Here is a 22,354-nt window from a genome sequence, read left to right on the forward strand (position 1 = left end):
CTTGAACTCAGAAATCTATCTACCTCTACCTCCCAGGTGCATGGACCAAAGGCATGCACCACCACATCCAGCTATAGTCATGGGTTTTATTTATGTATATGCTACCCTGTTGCAAAAAAGATCATGTGACACCTTACAAAAATAGATAAAAAATACAGTACAATAAAAATAAACCAGGGTAAAGGTACATCCACAAAGCTAGAATGAAGGTGGTTAAACTCCATACAAGCGTTTAAAATAATCTCAAACTTGTCTTTGAGCTTCCTATTGTCCCAAACCAAGAAAAAACAAACAAACAAACAAACAAACAACAACAAAACCCACAACTACTTTAACAGTTAGTTGGAGGCTTTGGTTTAAAGAAATCTAGTTCAGATCTCACCTCCATATGCCAGATACCCAACCCTGACCAAGTCACTAAGCCTCTCTGAACTCAAGGTTTGTAACCTACAATGAGAGAAAATATTGCCATTTTGGGGGTTGCAGGGTGGTTTTGTGTGACTGCAGGTCAAAGTGACTTCCAGTTCTGGGAGGTGCTGTGAGCTCTCCTAAAGTCTTCTCTTCTCACTGAGCCTTGGTCCCACCTCTGTGAGGGAGTTAATACCTACCTAGCCTGAGAGGGAGGGACAGCATGGAGACCAACTGCAAATTAACCCAGGCTCCTGATTCCCTAGGACTCTGACAATCACGCAGGGGCCTGCACTGAGTCTTTGATGCAAGAGGGAGAGTAAGATTCTCTACTGGGTCTCCGGTTGTGTCAAGTACCACTCAAGGCTAACAATCTCCAAAGAGGAATCAGTGATGAAAGCCAAAGCCCTTTCCCCTGTAGAGTTGTTCAGAGGCATGGGATGTTTTGTCATTATAAAAGCAGTCAGTGAGCAGTTCTGTACAGTCCTTACCCCTCCTTCTATAAAGTATCTGACGCCCAGAAAAATTCAACCCAAGGTATGTGTGAGTGCACACATGTGTATATATGGTATGTGAGTGTATGAGCGTGAATATGCGTACAGTGTATGTGTGTGGTGTGTATGTGGTAGGTGTGTGAAGGTGTCTGTGTATGTGTTTGCATGTGTGGTAGTGGGAGCCAGGTTTCCTTTAGAGCTCACAAATTGGCAGATTCAGGCTCCTTAACACGACCTTTTACGTGCTTAGCACCAACAAAATCTAATTAGAAACCGTGTCAGGATTCCCTTGGCTCTGTTAATTTACACAGTTCTGTTCTAGACAAGGCTAGATATGACCACTCCTTGGCTTGGTACTCAAAGCTTTGTAGAAGCTGGCCTTTGGGGAAGCTCTTGCCCTGGCCATCTTGAATGACTGCAACTACCAGCACTTTTGGAACTTGTTACTAGCATGGCACAAAGACATCAGGAAGCATGCTCTGAGCCTTGAACCCCTAGCCTTGCCACAGACTACAACTGCTATGTAATCTTGAGTAAATTCCTGTCATTGTCCTCACTTGTCAGTAGTCCCTTTGGTAGTTTACTTTCTACAGTATGTCCAGCACACCGTTATCTGAAGATCCAGATAACGGTGACAGCTTACTTGATTTGGAAACCTGGCTCTTCCATTACCAGCCTATGTGACCAGTAAGTTACTTGGGATCCAGTATGACCATTTACAAATGAGGAAATGAACTATGTTTACCATACAACACACAAAAGCCTGCAAACAGAAGGGGCCTGGAGGACAACTGGGGACTATGGCAGGCCCTGTTGTCCCACCCCAGGAATCTATGCCACATGTTTACTTTTCAAAACCAGTGTGTCCTAGTGTTCTCTTTTCTCAGGCTGCTGCAGAGCTAGCTGCCTGAGCACCTCTCACATGGTTAGGCTATGACATCACAAAGCAAAGTCTTGAAAAGACCCACACCCAGGGCCAAGGGAAAGGCCGGGGCCTCCAAGTGCTCTGAAGAGGCTGGAAGAGAAGCTTGTGGTGGCCAGCTGGGTGGGGGAAGCTGGATGTAGCTACCACTGTGAGTCAGACCTGGCTGGGCCGGCTGTCACTGTCCCTCTTTATTTCAGGAGTGAGCTATTCCTTAAGCAAAGCATCACCCAACAATGTCTGGAAGAAAGCAAGTCTGAACTCTGCACAGAACCTAAATTTCCCTACCTAGTACTGCACAGTGAGATTTCATAAATTGGTATGTCACTTCAGGTAAGAGTGGGGACAGGGCACAAGTGTCCAGGATCCAGGGGCAGGGCAGGGGTCAACAGTAGACATCTTTAAAGGTGCTGGGGATCTGTTGCTTTTGCAAGCAGAGCTGTCTCAGTATAGGGCTCTACCAAAGAAAATCAGTTACACCCCGCCCAGTATGGCTCCACCTATACCCTGGAGCCGTTGAGACCTATATTTTCTTTGGTAAAACAAGGAGATGGGCAAAAGAACTCTCCAACTTTAAAAAAAAAATGCCCAAAGCTGCCATAGGCTGGCTTGAAAGGTCTTGATCTCAGGGCTATCTGGGTCTGAAGGCTCTAGGGGCCACAAGTGGCACCAGGGCAGCTAGCCGCCAATCCTATTTTAAGGTAGCTTGTATATTTTCACTTGTGTGTCCACAATCCCAAGTCTCATCTCAAAGAAAATCCTGGTACCGAGACCCCAGTCCAACCCCCTGCCTCTACCTCTGGGTTTTGTCCTGCAAACTGAGAAGTGTTTTCTGAACCCCCTGTCCTGTCTCCCTCAGATTCCCAGGCTGCTGAATCAGCCCACCAAATGACCAGATTAAGATTGGCAAGGGAGTCAGAGCCTGGTCCATCTTGGGGCTACCCTCTCTGGGGACAAAGGCCTTATTCCTAGCAATCCCTGAGAGTGAAGAGAATAGCTTTGAAGGCCCAGAAAAGACCCCAGGCCCAAGGCTTTGAGAAGGGCTAAGGAGGGAGACGAGGATGGCCAAGGCGAGGGCTGTGGTACAGGAGTTGAGATGGGGGAAGCTCAGGCCAGCACCCCAAACTGCCAGAGCTGAGCTGCCTATACCTTCTCATCTGCTGAAAAATGTGCAAGGAATATGGGCACAAGTAGCTGCAGAGGGAGGGCCAGGATGCTCCCCAGCTGATACTTATATCAGATACAAGGGTTGCTAGGGATAGCCTCTTCACCTCTGTTGCCCTCACGTGTGAACATAGGTCCCCACTCAGACCACAAAGTGGAGAGTGTAAGTGAGCTGGTGGCCATTGTCCCAGGCATAGAGTACCCGCTCCTTGGGGTTGTAGTCAACCTGGGTGGTATAGGAATACTCATTGAGGAAGGGCAGCTGTGGGTGAGCATCAGTGCCCGTGTGGGTGTCGAATGCGTAAGCCACCTGGCCCTCATGCTGGTTGTAAGTGTCCACGGTGTAGAGGATGCCGCACACCAGAAAGCAGTTCCCGTAGGAGTTCCTCCTCAGCCGTGTCTTCCACGTGGTCTCCCGGTGCACAGAGAGGTCTGCAGGATCCAGGCGGCTCAACACGATCACCTCATGCTGTGTTTCATCATGCTCATCCACAGCCGGGTAGATGACCCACAGGCCACTCTCATCCACGGCAAAATCAATGTCCGAGTGGCCACGCCACTTCCAGGGTGTGGTGTCCTCATAGACCACGTCAGGCAGCAGGGCCCAGGAGGCCACAAAACGTTGGCGCAGGTCATATTTGATAATATTCTTGGTGAAGGCACGGTTGTAGTAGAAGGCACCCTGGTACACAACATGGCCTGTGCCTATCCAGTTGTAGGGCAGCTTGTACATATTACTCCATCGGCCTGCGTATGGAAAGTGGAGGGTCATACCAGGGTACTCTGTTCTGGTTAGTTTGACACAACCTAGAGGAACTGCCCAGCCTGTGGTCCTATCTGCCAGAGATTGTTTTGCTTGATGATGGAGGGTCTAGCCCACTGTGGGTGGTTCCATGCCTGGCAGGTAGCCAGGGCTGTATGAGAAGGCTAGCTGGGCCAGGTGTAGTGATATATGCCTGTAATCATCCTAGCATGTGGGAGGCAGAGCCATGTGGATCTCGTTGGATCTCTGTGAGACTGAGGCATGTTTGATGTACAGAATGAGTTCCAAGGCAGCTAGAGCTATATAATGAGACCTTGTCTCAAAAAACAAAAACAAACACCAACAAAACACAAGGAAGCTGGATGAGCTTTCTGAACAAATGAGAGAGCAAGCCAGTAAGCAGTGCTCCTCAGGGCTTCCTGCCTTGATTTCTTGGCCCCAACTTCCCTCAGTGATGGACTCTTACCTGAAAGTATGAGATAATCCCTTTCGGTCTCAAGTTGCTTCAGGTCATGGTGTTTATCACAGCAACAGAAAGCAAACTAGAACATCACCTATTCACCACAGAGACCACTGAGGGCTCACCAGTGCCCAAAAAAGTACTTTTCACCAAAATTTGATCATGTGGCTGGACCTAAGTCCATCATCTAGTTCACAAAGATGGTGTCATGAAGGAAGCACCAACATCCTCTGTGTGTCTGTGAGTTCTGAGCTCTGGGTTCCCAGTTGTGACACTGGTACCTAGGAATGAGGTGCAGGGTGATACCAGCCCTGTGGTCTGTCTTGGAAGCTTTGCATATGCTGTTCCTTAAGTCAGGTTTGCTATTCCCCATCTGATCTGTACAGGGAATGCCTACCTGTCTTTCAGTGTCCTTAGCCAATGTGACCTCCCTGGGATATAGTGAAGGGCTTTCCCCTAACCCTTTATCTTGACACTTTGACCATATCTACCAATCTGTGAGCTGCTACGACACAGACATAATCAGTTTTAAAAAGGATGTTAGCAGCTGGGCAGTGGTGGTGCACATGTACAGTCCCAGCACTCAGGAAACAATGGCAGGCAGATCTCCGAGTTTGGGGCTAGCCTGGTTTGTAGAGCAAGTTCCAGGACAGTCAGGGGTACACCAAGAAACCCTGCCTCAAAAAAAACAACAAACAAACAAACAAATAACAACAAAACAAAAAAGAAGAGAAAGAGAGAAAGAGAGAAAGAAAGAATGAAAGGAAGGAAGGAAGAAAGGAAGAAAGGAAGAAAGGAAGAAAGGCAGGCAGGCTGAGCAAACCATGTGAAGCAAGCCAGTAAGCAGCACCCTCCTGGCCTCTGCATCAGCTCCTGCCTCCAGGTCCCTACCCTGCTTGAGGTCTTGTCCTCAAGACCTTTGATGCTGAACAGTGATATGAAAGTGTAAGTCAAATAAACTTTCTCCTCCCTGAGTTTCTTCGGTCATGGTGTTTCATTGCAGCAATAGAAACTCTAACTGAGACAGACATACATAGACAGTTGGCACAGAACACTTAGCATGTGGAAACTCACTATTCTTGATAGCAAGTCACATTCCAGAGGCAGGACATCTATCTCCTTTGCCCCTGTACTCAGTTATCAGCAGCAGCCCCCAGACACTCTTCCCTGGGGTGGGAGTGGCTATCTGGAACTAGGGCAGGGTGGACATTGAAAACGCACAGGATGGTGGAATCTTATGGGAGCCCCTCCCCAGGCCACCCACATCCTCCCCCCTCTTCCTCCCAGCTTCCCTGACCTTGTTTGAAATTTTCCAGGTTTCGAAACTCCACCAGGCTGTTTCCGTAGTAGTAGTTGGTGACATAGATCCTGTCATCTCGAGCTGCAGGGTCCTTCATCCAAGCCCCCTCATGGCGCCCATAACTGTGGTGCTTCACAGGAGGATCCACAGCTCGGAGAGTGCCCTCACAGCTGTCATCCCTACCTGTGGGGAGCAAAGGACACAGCATTTGGTACGCAGAACCATTAACTGCAAGCTAAAAGAGTTGGTCTAGGAAGGTGATCCAAATCCACCTATCTTTGTCAGGGTTTCATTGCTGTGAAGAGACACCGTGACCTAGGTAACTCATTAAACATTTAATTGGAACTGGCTTATAGTTTCAGAGGTTCAGTCCATTATCATTATGGTGGGAAGCATGGCAGTGTGCAGGCAGATATAGGGCTGGAGGAGCTGAGAGTTCTACACCTTGATCTGCAGGCAGCAAAGGGAGACTGTGTGCCACACTGAGCATAACTTGAGCATATATAAGCTCAAAGCCCATCCCACAGTAGCCTTCCTCCAAGGCCACCTCCTAACAGTGCCACTCCCTATGGGCCAAGCATTCAAACACAGGAGTATATAGGGGCCACACTTGTTCAAACCACTGTACCATCTTTGTTTTGTTTTGAGACAGGGTTTCTCTATAAAGACCTGGCTATCCTGAAACTCATTCTGTAGATCAGCCTGGACTTGAACTCAGAGATCTGCCTACCTCCTGAGTGCTGGGATTAAAAGTGTGCACCACTATACCTGACTTATCCGTTTCATCTTAACTCTCTCTTGATGGTTTTGCTGGTGACCTTTGGCCTATGAGCAAAGCAATGCCTTATCACTGGAAAAAGCATAAACACTCAGAGGAGGGAACAGATGAGATGTACACCATTCAAAAATTCAGTATCTACCGTATGTCAAAACAAAACAAAAGGGCCCATCTCTGAGAAGCAGAGAGTACAATGGTGGGCAATAATAGGATTGAAAGATTTTGGCCAAAGCTTCAAACATATAGTTCAGAAGAAGAGATGAGTTCATCACAGTATTTCTGCATACTTGAAAACTGAAGCTGGGTGTTGTGGAGAATGCCTGTAACCCTGGCATTGTAGAGGCTGAGGTGGGAAGATAGCCTTTGTTGTGAATTTGAGGCCAGCCTAGGCTATATAGCACCGGGCCACTCAAGCTACATAGCAAGACCCAGTCTCAAAAAGGAAGGAAAGAAAAAAAGAAGGAAGGAGGGAGGGAGGCCCTAAGATGGTCTCTAGTACACAATTGAACTCGGTGCGCTTCCTCTCCTTTCGATGTTCCTTGCATGCAGTCACATGGACTGTTAAGAAACCGAGATCCCTCTGAATACATGGTTCTGTGTGTCCTGTGTTCTCCTACTGTCTGATGCTCATTAAATAGCCTTTTAATGATGTGACTTCTAGTTCCTGCCAGGCCACCAGACAGCTGTGCCTTTTAATTTATTCAACACCCCCCCTCCCACTCCCAGTGTCAGCTCTGTAGGTTATTTCCAGTTTTCTGACACCAGAAAGTGTGTTGAGAGGAAAGCACATTAGTTTGCAGCTGTTGTCCACATTGTTTGTGGATCCTTCTGGAAAGACAAGTGTGAAGGAGGTGGCACTTGGTCCAGAGTTAGGAAGGAAGGGTCTGAAGGCTTCCAATCACACAGTCAAGAGCCCTTTCAGAAGGACAGAGCTGTGATTTACTGAGGACAACATCTACTGTGTGACACAAACTACAGCTATAAATGTGGACACAAAACCAGCCAAAGTCTGTTGGAGTTGTAGTTCAGAGATGCAGCTGGAAGCCAAGAGCTCAGGTCTAACGTCTTGAAACCAAAACACAGCAGACTGCAGAGAGGACATGACGAGCAATAACTAACAGTGGCTGGATTTTTCGATGAGGTTCCCCAGTCATATTGTAAAGAGAATTTGTTACAAATGTAATTTATTTCATAGCCACTTCAAATGTTGGCAGTTTTTCTGTAGAGGATTCTGGGATAACTGTTAGGCTGGGAGAGAGGGCAGATGTCTTCCCCGCACTCTTTTTCCTAATAACTCTTTAAAAACACATGAGCTGGAAGGATAACTCAGCAGCTGAATGCTTGCTGCACAACCTTGACAATTTGTGTTTGGATCTCAGCAGCCTCGAAACAAGTAGGGATCCCCCAAACACCTGTAACCCTAGCTCTGAGGGGTATAGAGACAGGAGATTCAGTGGAATTTTCTGGCTTTCTGCTGAGCTAAGAAAACACAAACCACATGTTTAGGGAGAAACCTTGTCTCAAAACTGGAATAGAAGCCAGGCATGGTGGCATATACCTTTAATCCCAGCATCTGGAAAGGAGAGGCAGGTGGATCTCTGTGAGTTTGAGGCCAGTCTGGTCTACATAGTGAGACCCTGCCACAAAAGGACTGATGGAAAGATAGAAAAAGGGATTTCGCCAGGCAGTGGTGGCGCACGTCTTTCATCCCAGCACTCGGGAGGCAGAGGCAGGTGGATTTCTGAGTTCGAGGCCAGCCTGGTCTACAGAGTGAGTTCCAGGACAGCCAGGGCTACACAGAGAAACCCTGTCTCGGAAAAAACAACAACAACAACAACAGAAAAAGGGATTTTTCTTTCTCTCTTTCTTCTTTCTCTCTTTCTTCTTTCTCTCTTTCTTCTTTCTCTCTTTCTCTGTCTTTCTCTCCCCTGTCTCTCTCTCCCTGTCTCTTTCTGTTGCTCTCTGTCTTCCCTCTCTCTCTGTCTCTCTCTCCCTCTCTCTGTCTCTTTCTGTGGTTCTCTTTGTCTCTGTCTCTGTCTGTCTGTCTCTCTCTCTCTCTCTCTCTCTCTCTCTCTCTCTCTCTCTCTCACACACACACACACACACACACACACACACATGTCTTCTTTAAAAAAAATTAAAAACTAAAATTTCCAAGTAAGCCAGGCAGGTTGACAAATGTCCACGATCCTACACTATGGATGCTAAGGCAGGAGGGTGTAAGCTCTGCTGATGTCCTGTCTCAAAATAACAAAAACTCAAGACAACAGCAAACAAATAAAAACCTTCAACAATTTGATAAAGCTAAACGTTCGTGGATCAAGAACCTAACAAGATATGTGCTGGATTTAGTCTTTAACTGAATTTTCTGATGCTTAGGAGATTCACTCACCTTGGCTGGGGACTTCTGGATGCAAAAGTGGCTCAGTGGGCCAGAGAGTGGTGATGGGGGTTGGGGTTGTGGTGGCAGTGGCTGTAGTGCTGGTAGTGGTTGTGCTGGTAGTGGTGGTGGTGGCGGTGGTGGTGGTGGCGGTGGTGGTGGTGGAGATATCAGGGACCAAGTTGGCTCCTTCTGAAGCCTGCAACCTGACGTCATCATGTTTGGCAGAGTTAGGCTCCGGAAGCTTGGCCTCTATCTTGGGTGGTAACTTCTCCAGCCAGGAAGTACCTTTGAGGGTGTTGTCTGTGGAAAAAAAACAACTCAGTGCCAGTGTCTCAGCTGCGCTGATACACATGTCTGCCACAGACTTCGCTTCTCTGACCATGGATGAGTTGAAAAGCTTCAAATGGGTGGGCTTCCTAGTGAACAGGGTAGGACTTTCTGATCTTTCTGACCTCCCAGACTGGGTGAGTTTTTACTGAGCAAGCCCTCTTGTATTCCCACCTCTGTAAAATGAGTGTCCCAATCATAGTGTTGATTAGAGGTAAATGTATATAAAACACTGTTGGAAGCAGCCCTGCTTATACACTGAAGATCTAAAATCAGCCATTAGGCCTAAAATCAGCAATAGGCCTGACATACATGCCTGCTAGCACCAAGTATTGGGTCTCTGTGGAAAGACAATGAAACAGATAGCTGGGAGTTATTGTAAACAGACAGCTTTGGTGGAAGGCTGCCAAGCCTAGTCATAAGGCCTTGTAGATGGGTAACCTTGGTGGATAGTACCAACTTAGATAAGTACAAGTGAATCATAGGCAAAGTCATAGTGGTCTGTCCCCTGAACCTTCACCCAGCTGACACTCTGTTCTGGAAGAGATCTGTATTCCCCCTGAACACCCACACTCCTGCGTCATCCCCTTCCCCACATTCTGCCTTTTTGTGTATATAACCTGTGTGTGCAAAAGTAAAAATTACGATCTGATCAGATTATAGACAGGTCGTCATTCCTTTCGTCTTTGCCTGCTCCCCCTACTCTCTTTCAGGTGACCTCCCCAGACCCCTGTTTAATGTCCTGCTGGACAGGACAAAACACCTGTACTGACTCTGCAAACAGGTGGTGCTAAGTTCAAAGTTCTTTTTCTCCTGATTGCTACGTACTTTGTTCCAGTTCTGTCATGCTCTAAACTTAGTTCCAGGGGCAAAACTTCTTGCTTTGGAAACTATAGGCTTTATCTTGGTCACCTTCCTGGGGACCTTGATAACCTTGAGCCTCTTTCATCTAGTGTCTATCACCTCAAGCGAGGAAGCGATGGATGCAGCCGGTCTCTGGTCACTTCTAGGCCACAGATCTCTAGTCCTGCTTCTGACCCTTGCTCACCTCCAACACTTACCTCTCTAGCTTTGTCTGTACCCTCCCTGTCCCATCATTGCTGGCAGTGGCTTAGCTCCCCAGGCTTCTCTTTGCCTGTAGTTGGACAGGCCAGTCTGACCCCATACCTGGGACTTAGTGGGAACAAGCAAAGACACGTTAGTCAGGGAATCCACAGGGAACATAGCCTTGGCAGCCTGTTGGGGTAGGAAGCTCATTCCCACGAGTCTTCTTGGCAGAGTCAGATGCCCAAAGCTGTGCCTGGGCAGTGGCCCAGCCGGGGGTCAGAGGCTCTGTGCTGTGGCCAGACTGAGTTGACAGGATGCAAGGACAGCAGCTGGCATCAGGGACTTGGGGGGAGGTTGTACCCTGAAGGACTAAGAAATTAAGAGACCTTTTCTTTTCCAGTGTGTGTGTGTGTGTGTGTGTGTGTGTGTTTTAAATGAATGTATATATATATACCCATGTTTATGTATGGGTGCACACATGTGTGCATATGTGTGGAAGGCAGAGGATAACTTTAGGTATCATCCTCAGAAATACTATCCACCTCCTTTGAGAAAACTAGTTAGGCTAGACTGGCTGGCCAGTGAGCCTGAGGCATCTTCTGGTCTCTGCCTTCCCAGAACTGGTTTTACAAGTGTGTGCTACAGGGCTGCAGAGATGGCTCAGCGGTAAGAACACTGACTGATCTCCCAGAGGACCTGGGGTCTAGTCCCACACCCATGTGGAGTTCACTACTGTCTGAACTTCCTTTCTAGGAAATCTGGCACCTTCACACAAACATGCATATAAGATAAATAAATCTTTAAAAAATAAAACAATTATTTAAAGGGGGAAGGGGTTGCTAGAGAGATGGCATGGCTCAGCGGTTAAGAACACTGGCTGCTCTTCTAGAGGTCCTGAGTTCAATTCTTGACACCCACATGGCAGCTCACAACTGTCTGTAACAATAGTACCAGGAAATCTGATACCTTCCCACAGACATATATGAAGGCAAACCACCAATGAAGATAAAATAAAAATATAAGTAACAAAACCCCAAACAAGCAACAAAACAAGTGTGTGTTACCACACCTAGTATTTTTTTTAAATATGTTTTTTGGATATGATATTTGGGTCCTTATGCTTTTGAGGTAAGTACTGACTGAGCCATCTCAACAATATCTGTGGTGGGAATTTAACCTAAGTAAAGTCTTGAACTTGTTAGATAAGCATTCTACTATCTCTATCTATCTATCTATCTATCTATCTATCTATCTATCTACCTACCTAACCATCTATAGTCTCTATCGTGCTATATCCCTAGCCTTCTTTTTTTTTTTTTCAAAGATTTATTTATTTACTTTATTTATGAATATACTGTAGCTGTCTTCAGACACACCAGAAGAGGGCATCCAATCTCATTACGGATGGTTGTGAGCCACCATGTGGTTGCTGGGATTTGAACTCAGGACCTCTGGAAGAGCAGTCAGTGCTCTTAACCGCTGAGCCATCTCTCCAGCCCCCCCTAGCCTTCTTTTTAAGTTTTATCTTAAGACAGGGTCTAAGTAAGTTGCCTAGCTTAGTCTTGAAATCACTGTTTCCCAGGGAGACCTTGAACTTAAACAATGCTTGAACAACACTCTTGCCTAGCAATGACTAGGTCCAATATAGGGGAGCCCTTTTTTGTTGTTTCAAGTCAGCCTCTTACTATGTAGCTCAGACTAGCCTTGAACTCCTGCCTCAACCTCTGAGTACCTGGAATTTCACCACTGCACATGACAGGAGAGAACTCCTGAAGAATACTGGACTCTTAGCTACTCCACCTTCCTATCCTTGGAAGACCCCACAACTACTACTTGTGTTGCCCGTGGCTGTGAGTCATGTGGAGATACCAGGGACTAAGATGGCAGGTGAAGTACAGGGTCCATGGGCTCTTCTTCAGGAAGATGACAAATAAAAGAACAGGTGGGGCCAGTTCAGAGGTGGGCGGGGTCCCCAAGGGCCCCATGTTCTCCCACCTCTACTGTCACAGGTGTGGCTCCTCCCACTGGACTGTAAAATCTGTCTAAAATCATCTGTCACCTGGTCTGTAGCTGACCTGCAGCAGATTTTTGAACAAAAGGAAGTGCAGAAAAGGTGAGGATGGCCGAGCAGTGGTGGCACACGCCTTTAATCCCAGCACTTGGGAGGCAGAGGCAGGCAGATTTCTGAGTTCGTGGCCAGCCTGGTCTACAGAATGAGTTCCAGGACAGCCAGGGCTACACAGAGAAACCATCTGTCTCGGAAAAAAAGAAAAAAGAAAAAAAAAGAAAAGGTGAGGACTGAAGTATTGAAGGAGAGGCCTCTATTATCTCATTAGCAACCCTGCCTAGGGGCTTCTACCCAGTTGAGCAAAGGTTCCTAGCAAAGTAAACAGTGAGAAGGCAGGTGGATCTCTGGAGACAGCCATCCCTCAGCCAGGCCCTGCTCTCTTCTACTCACCAGCAGCAGCCTTGGGTGCTTCCTGTCTGGCCTCCTGTTTGCCTGCCTTGTAGTAGGTGAAGCCCCGGATCACGGCCTGCTGCTGAGCTAGGGCACGTGGCCTGGCTGTGGGGTGGGGTATCCTGCCCTTGATGCTCTCCTTCCTCAGCTTCTCCACTTTCAACAGCTTCTCCTTGGAAGGAGGTTTTGCAAGGGCCTTGTCTGAGAAGCTCTTCTGCATGCTGCCATATTTGTTGAGATCTTTGCCTTGCCCATCAGCTGTGTCCTGGGAAGAACAGAAGTGTCAGACTTGGATGACAATAAACATGAGGAACTGGCAGTCACAGAAGTGGGAGTTGGAGGTAGTCACAGTGTCTGTGAAGTTTCAGAGTAGAACCATCCATAAGTTGTTTGCCTCTGTTTCTCCACTCAGCTTTCCCCTGCAGGCTTGAGACCCAATCCAGTAGGTTACATACTCATTCCCAGCTCCTGTCTACTTGCTTTGCTGGCTCCTAGGAAGGCCTCCTAGCCTTGTTCTCACTCACTGGTCTAGTATATGGGAGAGGAAGAGGTTCTTGGGTTGCTTTACAGAGTACCCAGAATGCTCCCCGTGTTAGCACTGAAATCCCAGCATTCCGAGCTCTTCAGTCCCATGTTGGTCTGGCTACCCCTAGGGAATGCCGTGTCTAACATTGTGTGAGTCTCGTTATTTTCACTTCCTATTCAAATGCTCTGAGGCTGGCTTGGCACAAGAACACAAGGCCTATGACACCACCCATTGTGAGACAGAAGCTCAGGCAGATAAGGCTTGTACAGTATCTGACGCCACCTGGGCAGCTGCCAAAGCGACACTCACTCACACTTGCAGAGCTGGCACCTCGTTGAGCAGGCAGCCAGCTCGGGCCAAGGCTCAGGCTTCCTCATGCTCTATTGCGTCTAGGGGGTCCCACTTGCAGTCACCAAAGGTGCCACAGTGTCAGCACAGGAGGTTGCAAGTTGAGGAGGAAAGGATGGGAACCAGACAGTCACGTAGGCTGGCTACAGCCCTGGCTCAGCCACCCCCTCTCCCTGTGACCTCTCTCCATGTTTCTTCCTGTGCCAAGTAGGCAGGGACCAATTGTACTTTCAGGTTGTGGGATGAACTAATACTGTATCTGAGGAAATCGGGTTCAGAGGAGTCCTAAAAACATCACCAGAAAATGAGGCTACCGGGTCGTGTCCTGCCCATGGATGACTGATCTGAGGGGCACTAAAAGGGTGACTACCTGCTGCACTCCGTATCAAGTGGCACGCTGTGAGTGCCATCAGAGGAAGGAACGTTTATATGGGCTGTCCACTCTCAGAAGTTTACTTTCTGACCTATTTGGAAAATGGGAGGACCAGTGTGTCTGCCTCCAGTGGTGTGATGGCTATTATTTCTTTAACTTGATACAATCTGGGAAAAGAGAATCTCAATTGAGAAGGTGCCTCCACCAGATTGGCCTGTAAACCAAGTCTGTGAGGCATTTTCTTGGTTAATGATGGAGCTGATGGGACGTAGCCCACAGTGGGTGGTGCTACCACTAGGCAGGTAGTCCAGGTTATGTAGGAAAGCAGGCTAAAGAGGCCAGTGAGCAGCGCTCCTCCACGGCCTCTGCTTCTGTTCCTCCTGCCTTAAGTTCCTGCCCTGACTTCCTCAGTGATGCTGTGTGGTCTGAGAGCTAGAAGACAAACTAAACCCTTTCAGACCCACGCAGCTTCTGGCCAGGGTCTTTATCATAGCAATACTTCTGAACGCAGACTAGACCAAGGGGATCTACTAAAACAAGGGGATCTACTGGAGCAAGGGGATCTTGTCTGTGCATACATACTATCTATCCATGATGGGTGAAATGATATTAGTCTTCAAGGATCCCTGAGGTACTGCCCACTTACCCTGCACCCACCCAGGGGCCCAGCCACAGCCGGAAAGACTAGAAGGAATGCTTCAGGAAAGCTGGCTTGCTCTTCTACGGTCAGGCAAGGAGGTTCCCATAACCTCATTTCCAGTACTTTGGGAACTGGCAATAAGAGTAAATACCCAGTTTAAGGCCCAGTTTAAGCCACAAAGCGGAATAGACACTCGCTGCCCAGCTCTCGTCCTGCACACCATGGGCTCTCCTGCTGTGCTTTCTGTTAGCCCTCTCCTAAGGCTCCAAACACATCCAACCCTGTGTCCTCACGCCTAGCCACCTTCTGTCCTTGTGATCAGAACCAAGGCCTCACCTGAGCCTTACTATCGGGGCTTGAGGCTGGGGCAGTGGCAGGGACGGCAGCTGCATCCCTCTGCAGCAATTGGAGGCCCAGGCTAGACAGCTCCTTCTGGATGCTCATCATGATGGCTGACTGGTTCTCATAGTTCTTCAGTTGCTCACTGAGGTGGCGTATGCTGTCTTTTACCACCTCGTTCTCCAGGCTCAGGTTGGCCTTGATGCTCTGTGGGGCAGGATTCATGGTCATTCCAGGCCCTGTTTCTTCTGAGTTGCTACTCTAGAAGGTCACCCCAACTTGGCCATCAAGACTTGAGTGTCTTAGACATAAGTGGTACTGGTGAATGAGTGGAAACAAGCACACCCTATAAGACCTTGTAGTTAGTGATTTTTATTCTTAAGAGAAAATAAATGAAAAATAGGTAATATATGTTTATATTAATACATGAAAAAGATGTGAGTAGGCCTGATATGGTGGTATACACCTCTAATCCCATTACTAGGGAGGCAAAGGCAGGTGGATCTCTGTGAATTTAAGACCAGTCTGATCTACGTAGGGTGATCAGGACAGCCAGGGCCACATAGTAAGACCCTCTACAAAAAAAAAACCCAAAAAACAAAACCTGTTTATCATATGTATCATGTATATGTATATGCATATGATGTATATACTTATTTTTCAACACTTGGATATCACTTAACAGCCTATTTTCGGACAGTTCCATATCTGTTCATAAATATTCCCCACTTCTTTTCATAAATGCAAAATATGCCACTGTATGCGTAGGCCATAATTTAGTCAGTCTCTATGGGCGGCCCCTAAAAGTCTCTAGTAATCTGCTAATATAATATTTTTTCAGAGCTGGGTGTGGTAATGCTGAATTATGATCCTCACACTCAAACCAAACTTGTTAAAGAGACAATCAGCAGACTCAGAGCTCTGAGGAACTGGTTACATTTCCAGAGATAACAAGAGGAAAAGTTGGAGGAGGAGAGCCAGCAGTGTGGGCCTGGAATGCACAGGTAATACTGTGCCCAGGAAAAAGTCTCAGGTCAGCTTCCCAAGCTGTCCTGGGATCAGACAGCCAGGAGGAGACACTCTAACAGATAATCTAAGTGACTGTGACCTTCAGCTCTGGGTTTAATCAGGGGTTTGTCTTCCCTCCTGTGGCACAGGATACCCAGTTACCACCTCTCTCTGGAAAGGAAGCTGGGAAAGGAAGTCCCGACGCCTGCTCCTGGCAGCTGCATGTCCCCAGACCCCTGGTGCTCAGCAGAGGCCGGATGCAGGAAATGGGTGGAGGCCAGGCAATGCCAGGAGAGAGGCAAGCCTTGAACCTTCAGCCTGGACCTCCAGGTTTGTCCAATTGTTCTTGTACTGAGAGGGTAATCCTGTGACACACACAGCCTGTGTGGTCTGTAGTGCCTTTGCTTCCACACAGGTCCTACTGGAATGTCAAACCTGGGGATCATGTTTGATCATTCCTGCTTATGTTGTAGCAACCTGGAGGCAGCACTGATGTGGTACTTCTCTGTGAATGGTGCCCAGTGTTATGCAGCACTCCTCAACACTCCTTTCATATTACCAAAGAGTACCTCTGCTTGTTCAGAGGCTTTTAGCTTCCTCAAGTCCTTGAAGCTCCCCAGACTTCTTCCCCAAAGGCAGGACTCTGCAGCCTACAGCTCTCTTCCCAGCTCCCTGCTGGAGTTCTGCTTCCTGTGGCCACCAAAGTGAAACAGCATGGTCCAGACCCCTTTGGCTGCTGCCCTGGCACTGCTCTGTCCTTACCTCCTCCAATGTATTCATCTGGGAGGCCACCTTCTGGATGTAGGCATGCACTTTCATCAGATCCATGCTATACAGGGCACCCTCCAGGAGATCCACCATAGACTGCAGCTAGAAGTGGTGGGTGGAGTCGGGAGACAGATGGTTAAGCAAGAACACAAACATGAGAGGCCACAGGACACGCAGGGAGCTCCATTTCAGCAAAGAACTTCAGAATTCTAGAGCTTCACAGTGGCTACTTAAACTCCAATCACAGGACAAGTAGCGCATTAGATTTTATTGAGGCACTTTTCAAATATGCGTATTTGTGTTTTCCTTTTTTGAAATACTGGGGATGAATCGCAAGGCCTCCTATACACTGGGCAAATATTCCACAATTGGGCACTTCCCCAGCAGAAAGAGATATATGTGGGTGATATCTATATATTTATATATCTACATATATATATGTGTGTCTATATATACACACACACATATATATATGTTATATATAATTATAAGTATATATGAGATATATAACATATATGTTACACAATATATACTATAAATTCATCTTCTTTGTGATGAGACCATTCAAATTGTTCTCTGGTAAAATATTTTGAAATAGACATTTAACTGTTACCTCCCACAATCACCCTTCTGTATGATGGAACATGGGGAGCTCGTCCTCTGATCTGTACTTTGTAACCTGATATCATCCTCTCTGTACATGCCTCCCTTTTGAATGACAAAGTGGCTAAACTCCAAAGACACCCTAGATCCCCTACAGGCAGCCCCGAACTATAACTGATAGTGTGGGCATCTATGAGGCCAGTTTCCTGGCTCCTGAGGAGCCAAGTTGAAGCTGACCCTTGGCTTGGGGCCACATCCTTATTTGGGAGGTCTCCCCTCGTGGCCCTGACTTGTGTACTTTGTTATCGTGCCTCTGAGGAGTGCGTTTATAATGGGCTACTTGGTCATGAATCATTGGCCAAAAGGCCTGCTTGCTTCAATTGATCAACCCAACCCAAAGTATGGGTCTTTTTTTTTTTTAATTTTAGATATTTTATTTTATGTGTATGGGTGTTTGCATGCATATGTCTGTGCACCACGTACGTGCTGTAGAGGCCAAAAGAGGGTTTGGATCCCCTGAAATTGGAGTTACAGATGGCTGTGAGCTACCATGCGGGTGCTGGGAATCAAAACCTGGTCCTCCGCAAGAGCAGACATTGCTCTTAAGCAGGAAGCCGTCTCTTCAGCCCCAGTCAATTAGCATTGAGCTGAGCTTTAGAGGAGGAACGTAGGCTTGCAGAGCTGCCGAGGTAGGACGTTCTGAGTAGAGACAGGAGCTGGAGCTGTGACTATGGATTTATGCTTCTCTTACTGCTCTGTGAGTGGCATGGGGACAAACTGCTTGTCGTGCCTGTGGCAAAATCAGTACAGAGTGGGAGACGAGGCTTTGGTTTTTCACCATGTTTTGTAGTCCCCATGGCAGAGCAATTTTATATGTCTTGACTCTCGTAAGACATTGGACTTGAAATTTGACATGCCTGTTTTCTCTCCCTTTTTTCTTTCTTTCCTTTCTTCCCTCCATCTCCCCTCCCTGGATAATGCAGGCGAGCTCAGATGTGGAGAAATGGGGCAGTATCCTCTCCCACACAGCCATGCAGTCTAGGCCAGATCATAGCTGTAGTTGTTAGCGTGGTTCAAGGGGCTGGTATAAAAAGGTGGGCTGCAAGAGAAGCTCTGTACCCAGGGGATCTTTTTAATATCCTCCCTGGGATGTTTACACAGAATCTCCTGCTGAGGCCAGCAGGGCCAACTGCATGAGAGAAACCCTGTACTGTAGGTAATCTCTCCTGCCTCTGGAGGGTCCTACCTGGCAGGGTAACTCCATCTAACTCCAAGTCAAGACTATATGCAAAACATTGTGTCTGCCATGCACCAAAAAGGCCCAAGGGACAATAGGTTGGTGGGAGAACCTCAGTCTAGTGACCTTGTAGGTGGGTAACGGAATGTAACAGAATTTGGGGCTCAGCTTAGTCCTGTTACTCTGTTCTATGATTTTAGGCAACTTCATCTCTTCTTTGGGCTCAGAGTCCATTACAAGTAAAACTGCCCCATAAGCTCCCTTCCCAAAGGGTTCCAGCAGGGACCACATGAGGCAGTGTTTAGACAGAGGACCCTGTGCATCTCCATAGTGAGCATGCTCATAACTCAACCGTAGAAGCTGGGCATGATAGTGTGTACCTGTAATCCCATCACTTGGGAGGCTGAGGCAGGAGGATTGTTGCTACAAGTATGAGGTCAGTTTGAATTAGTGTGAGGTCATGGATCCACAAACCAAAACAGAAACAATAGAACCTCCAGTTATTAGACCATCGACTTGAGAAGAAACCAGATTTGCCCCTTTAACTGCAGACAGGCCTGTGGGTTAGATGCCTGGAATACACGGGATTCTGGGGAGGCCCCAGGGAGACACTGCTATCCAGGCACTGCCAAACTGCTAGAAGGCCACGTGGCTTAAAATGTGCTGCTCCTTCCAAGTTTGATAATTTTGGCATGGATTTACATAGTATAAAAATAAACTTAAAGTTAAATTTAAAGAAAACATTTTTAACCACATGCTGGAAACAGTATTCCATGGGTCTCTTGCTTCCCTGTGCATCTTGCACGAAAATGAGCCAACCATCTTACTTTGTGAGTCATCTAGCTAGAGAATAGCCTTAGGTTATAATCCAGCATTTTCCAAAAAGGAATGATACAAGGTTAGTTCTCTGAGTTCATGATTCCTCTATCCCACATCATACTGAACACAGAGTGCTGGAACACTGCAAGCCAGTGAAAGAGAAGGGTGATTAGTTGAGAGTCATGAGGTCAACTGTGACCCAATAGGCTATGTGTGTCACCAGCATCCAAGGTTCCATCACTTGTAAGATTATAAACAAGCAGAGCAGCATCTCAGACCTGTCATGGTCTCTGATACCAAATAGGCTAATGAGATTCATGTTTGGAAGAGATTGTTAGAGAAAAAGACTTTCAAAGAGAGCAACAGGGGAACAGAAAGATGGCTCCCCAGTTAAGAGCACTTCTTATGTTTACAGAGGACCTGGGTTCAGTTCCCAGCACCTGTAACTCTAGTTCCAGGGGATCTAACACCCTCTTCTGGCTTCCATGGACAGCAGGCATGCATATGATGTATTTATATACATATAGGTAAAACACTCATGTACATTATTTTATAAAGATATGGGCTGGATAGTGGTGGTGCATGCCTTTAATCCTAGTACTTGGAAGACAGACAGAGGTAGGTGGATCTCTGAGTTTGAGGCCAGTCTGTCTATAGAGTGAGTTCCAGGGCAACCCGGGCTGGGCTACACAAAGAAACACTGTCTCAGAGGGATAGAAGGGGGCGGGTATGACATACTCTGGCCCTTTATAAGACCTAACAAAGCCGGGCAGTGGTGGCGCATGCCTTTAATCCCAGCACTCGGGAGGCAGAGGCAGGCGGATTTCTGAGTTCGAGGCCAGCCTGGTCTACAGAGTCAGCTCCAGGACAGCCAGGACTACACAGAGAAACCCTGCCTCGAAAAAAAACCAAAAAAATAAAAAATAAAAATAAAATAAGATCTAACAAAGTGGTCCTTTAAAGAAGGACACAGGAGTGTATGGTTGAGATGCATGATTTGGACACAGCAGGACCTGGATTCAAATCTCAGCCCCACCAAGCCCATTGAGTTCTGGCATGGCACTGTATTGTCAGTACTTGGTAAGCTAAGGCTGGAGGGGTCAAAGTTCAAGGTCATCTTGGGCTATATAGGAAGTTTGAAGTAAGCCTGGTATACATGAACCCCTACCTCAATTAAAGTAAACGAACAAAAGTAAGCCTAGAATGGTGGCCCATGCCTAGAATCCCCAGAACTCAGGGAGGCAGAGGCAGGAGGACAGCTGGAAATTCCTGGCTAGCTATCCTGGTATAGAGCGAATTCCAGGCCAGTGTAGGCAACAGAGTGTGACTTTGACTCAAAAAAGCAAGACAGAACAAACAGAATAATAAAGTGCCCCAGTGTTACAGGAGAAATATGCACAGTGTACAAAATAAAGGTATGAAAAATCTATTTTAAAAAAAAGTGCCCCAGTATTTATAATACAGCTAGGTAAAGGCATATGAAGTGATTTGGGTCATACCCAGGATGGCAAGTGATTCAAGGGGCCCCACGGACTTAAGCTGGCTTCACTCAGGAAGCCTCAGTTTTCCAACCTGTGACACAGAAGTCATGGGAGAGCCAGGGTCAATCCCCTCACTGCCAGCATACCTTGAGGAGCTCAGGTGCCTGCTTCTTCAGTTTCTCCATCTTCCACTCATTCTCACAGGGGTTGAGTGAGGAGGGCGGGGCGGTGCAGGAGCACCGGCAGTCCGTCCCTGAGCTCACTGTCTCCACAGTGTAGAAATCCTCGACTCGAGCTCGTCCGCTTCGCACCCGGCTGCATGCATCCTTGCTCAGTGGTCGCATGATGCATTTGCAGCGGCAGTCAGAGCCCTCAGAGGTCATTCGCACCTGATCCAGGTCACTCAACACCTGCAGAGGGTGAGCAAGAGGGGTTCCGTTTGGCCAGTGGCTATGAGGACAGGCCTGGTGTGTGGGTGTACCAGAATCCAGCCTGCTGGTCTCTAGGTAGCACTTAGAGGTAACAGAGAAGGAACAAGGTATTCAGCAGCATTATCATAATGACAATTCAAATGCTAATACCTGATTGTGAAAAAGTCCAATAGATCTCCACTTGGCTCCTGCCTGCCTTTAATCCCAGCACCCAGGAGGCAGAGGCAGATGGATCTTAGAGGCTAGTCTAGCCTACATGGTAAGATCCAGGGTAGCCAAAGCTACATAGTGAGACCCTGTCTCAAAAACAAACAAACAAACAGACAAACAGAGAGAGAGAAAACAAGGAGACATGACACAGGATTCAGTAGTTGCCTGGAAAATAATATCCAAAGACTGTGTTCGTAACTGCTACACTCACAATCGTCACAAGAGGAAACAACACACTTATCCCGTTACTCAACAGAGAATGTGGCATCTAAATACAATGAATTTCAGCAACATGAATCAACTCTGAAAGCTTATGCTAAATGAAAGAAGCAGGATCTATGGGGACTGGAGAGAAGCTCAGCCGTTAAGAGCACACACTGCTATTGGGATCCCAGCACCCGCACTGGACAGACAGCTCACAAATCTTCTGTAAGAAGCTGCAGGGGATGTGACTTCCTCTTCTGGCTTCCCATGGCACCTGTCCTCATGTGCACTTGCCCTCATGTGCACATACCCCATCCCCATTAATACATAAATTAAAAATTAAAAAACAAATCTTTTTTTTGTTTTGTTTTGTTTTGTTTTTTCAAGACAGGGTTTCTCTGTGTAGCCCTGGCTGTCCTGGAACTCACTCTGTAGACCAGGCTGGCCTCGAACTCAGAAATCCGCCTGTCTCTGCCTCCCAAGAGCTGGGATTAAAGGCGTGCGCCACCACCGCCCAGCAAAAAACAAATCTTAAGAAGCCAGATACAAACAACCCCTTCTTGTATGATTCCATTCCTACGAACTATCCATATTATGTAACTACATAGGGGTAGGAGGCACATGAATGGTTGTTAGGACTTAGAGCGAGGGGAAAGAGGAACAGCTTTCTTTCAGTGAGTAAAAGCTTTCTTTTTTTTTTTTTTTTTTATTTATTTTTTTTTTTTTTTTTTAAAGATTTATTTATTTATTTTATGTATTCAGCATTGCTCTCTTCAGACACATCAGAAGAAGGCATCAGAGCCCATTAAAGATGGTTGTGAGCCACCATGTGGTTGCTGGGACTTGAACTCAGGACCTCTGGA

At 47.1% G+C, this 22,354-nt stretch overlaps 1 protein-coding gene across 2 annotated transcripts in view; it reads right to left on the reverse strand.

The window, feature by feature from the left end:
- Olfml2a (olfactomedin like 2A) overlaps nt 1-22,354 on the reverse strand; it is a 31,227-nt gene continuing 8,873 nt past the window's right edge. Inside the window, exons 1-8 of one of the 2 annotated variants that reach the window (XM_028754732.1) lie at nt 21,228-21,293; nt 20,793-21,056; nt 16,501-16,608; nt 14,728-14,937; nt 12,505-12,769; nt 8,682-8,972; nt 5,509-5,694; nt 1-3,735 (exon numbers count right to left, since the gene is read on the reverse strand). In XM_028754732.1, coding sequence (XP_028610565.1) covers nt 3,131-3,735; nt 5,509-5,694; nt 8,682-8,972; nt 12,505-12,769; nt 14,728-14,937; nt 16,501-16,608; nt 20,793-21,029 — 1,902 coding nt within the window. In that variant the 5' untranslated portion in view covers nt 21,030-21,056; nt 21,228-21,293 and the 3' untranslated portion in view covers nt 1-3,130. Of the gene's footprint in view, nt 3,736-5,508; nt 5,695-8,681; nt 8,973-12,504; nt 12,770-14,727; nt 14,938-16,500; nt 16,609-20,792; nt 21,057-21,227; nt 21,294-22,354 lie in introns of those variants that run through there. The other variant, XM_028754731.1, reaches the window with a different exon arrangement.

The sequence above is a fragment of the Grammomys surdaster genome, unplaced genomic scaffold, assembly GCF_004785775.1.
Source record: "Grammomys surdaster isolate TR1022 unplaced genomic scaffold, NIH_TR_1.0 126035, whole genome shotgun sequence".
Lineage (NCBI taxonomy): Eukaryota > Metazoa > Chordata > Mammalia > Rodentia > Muridae > Grammomys > Grammomys surdaster.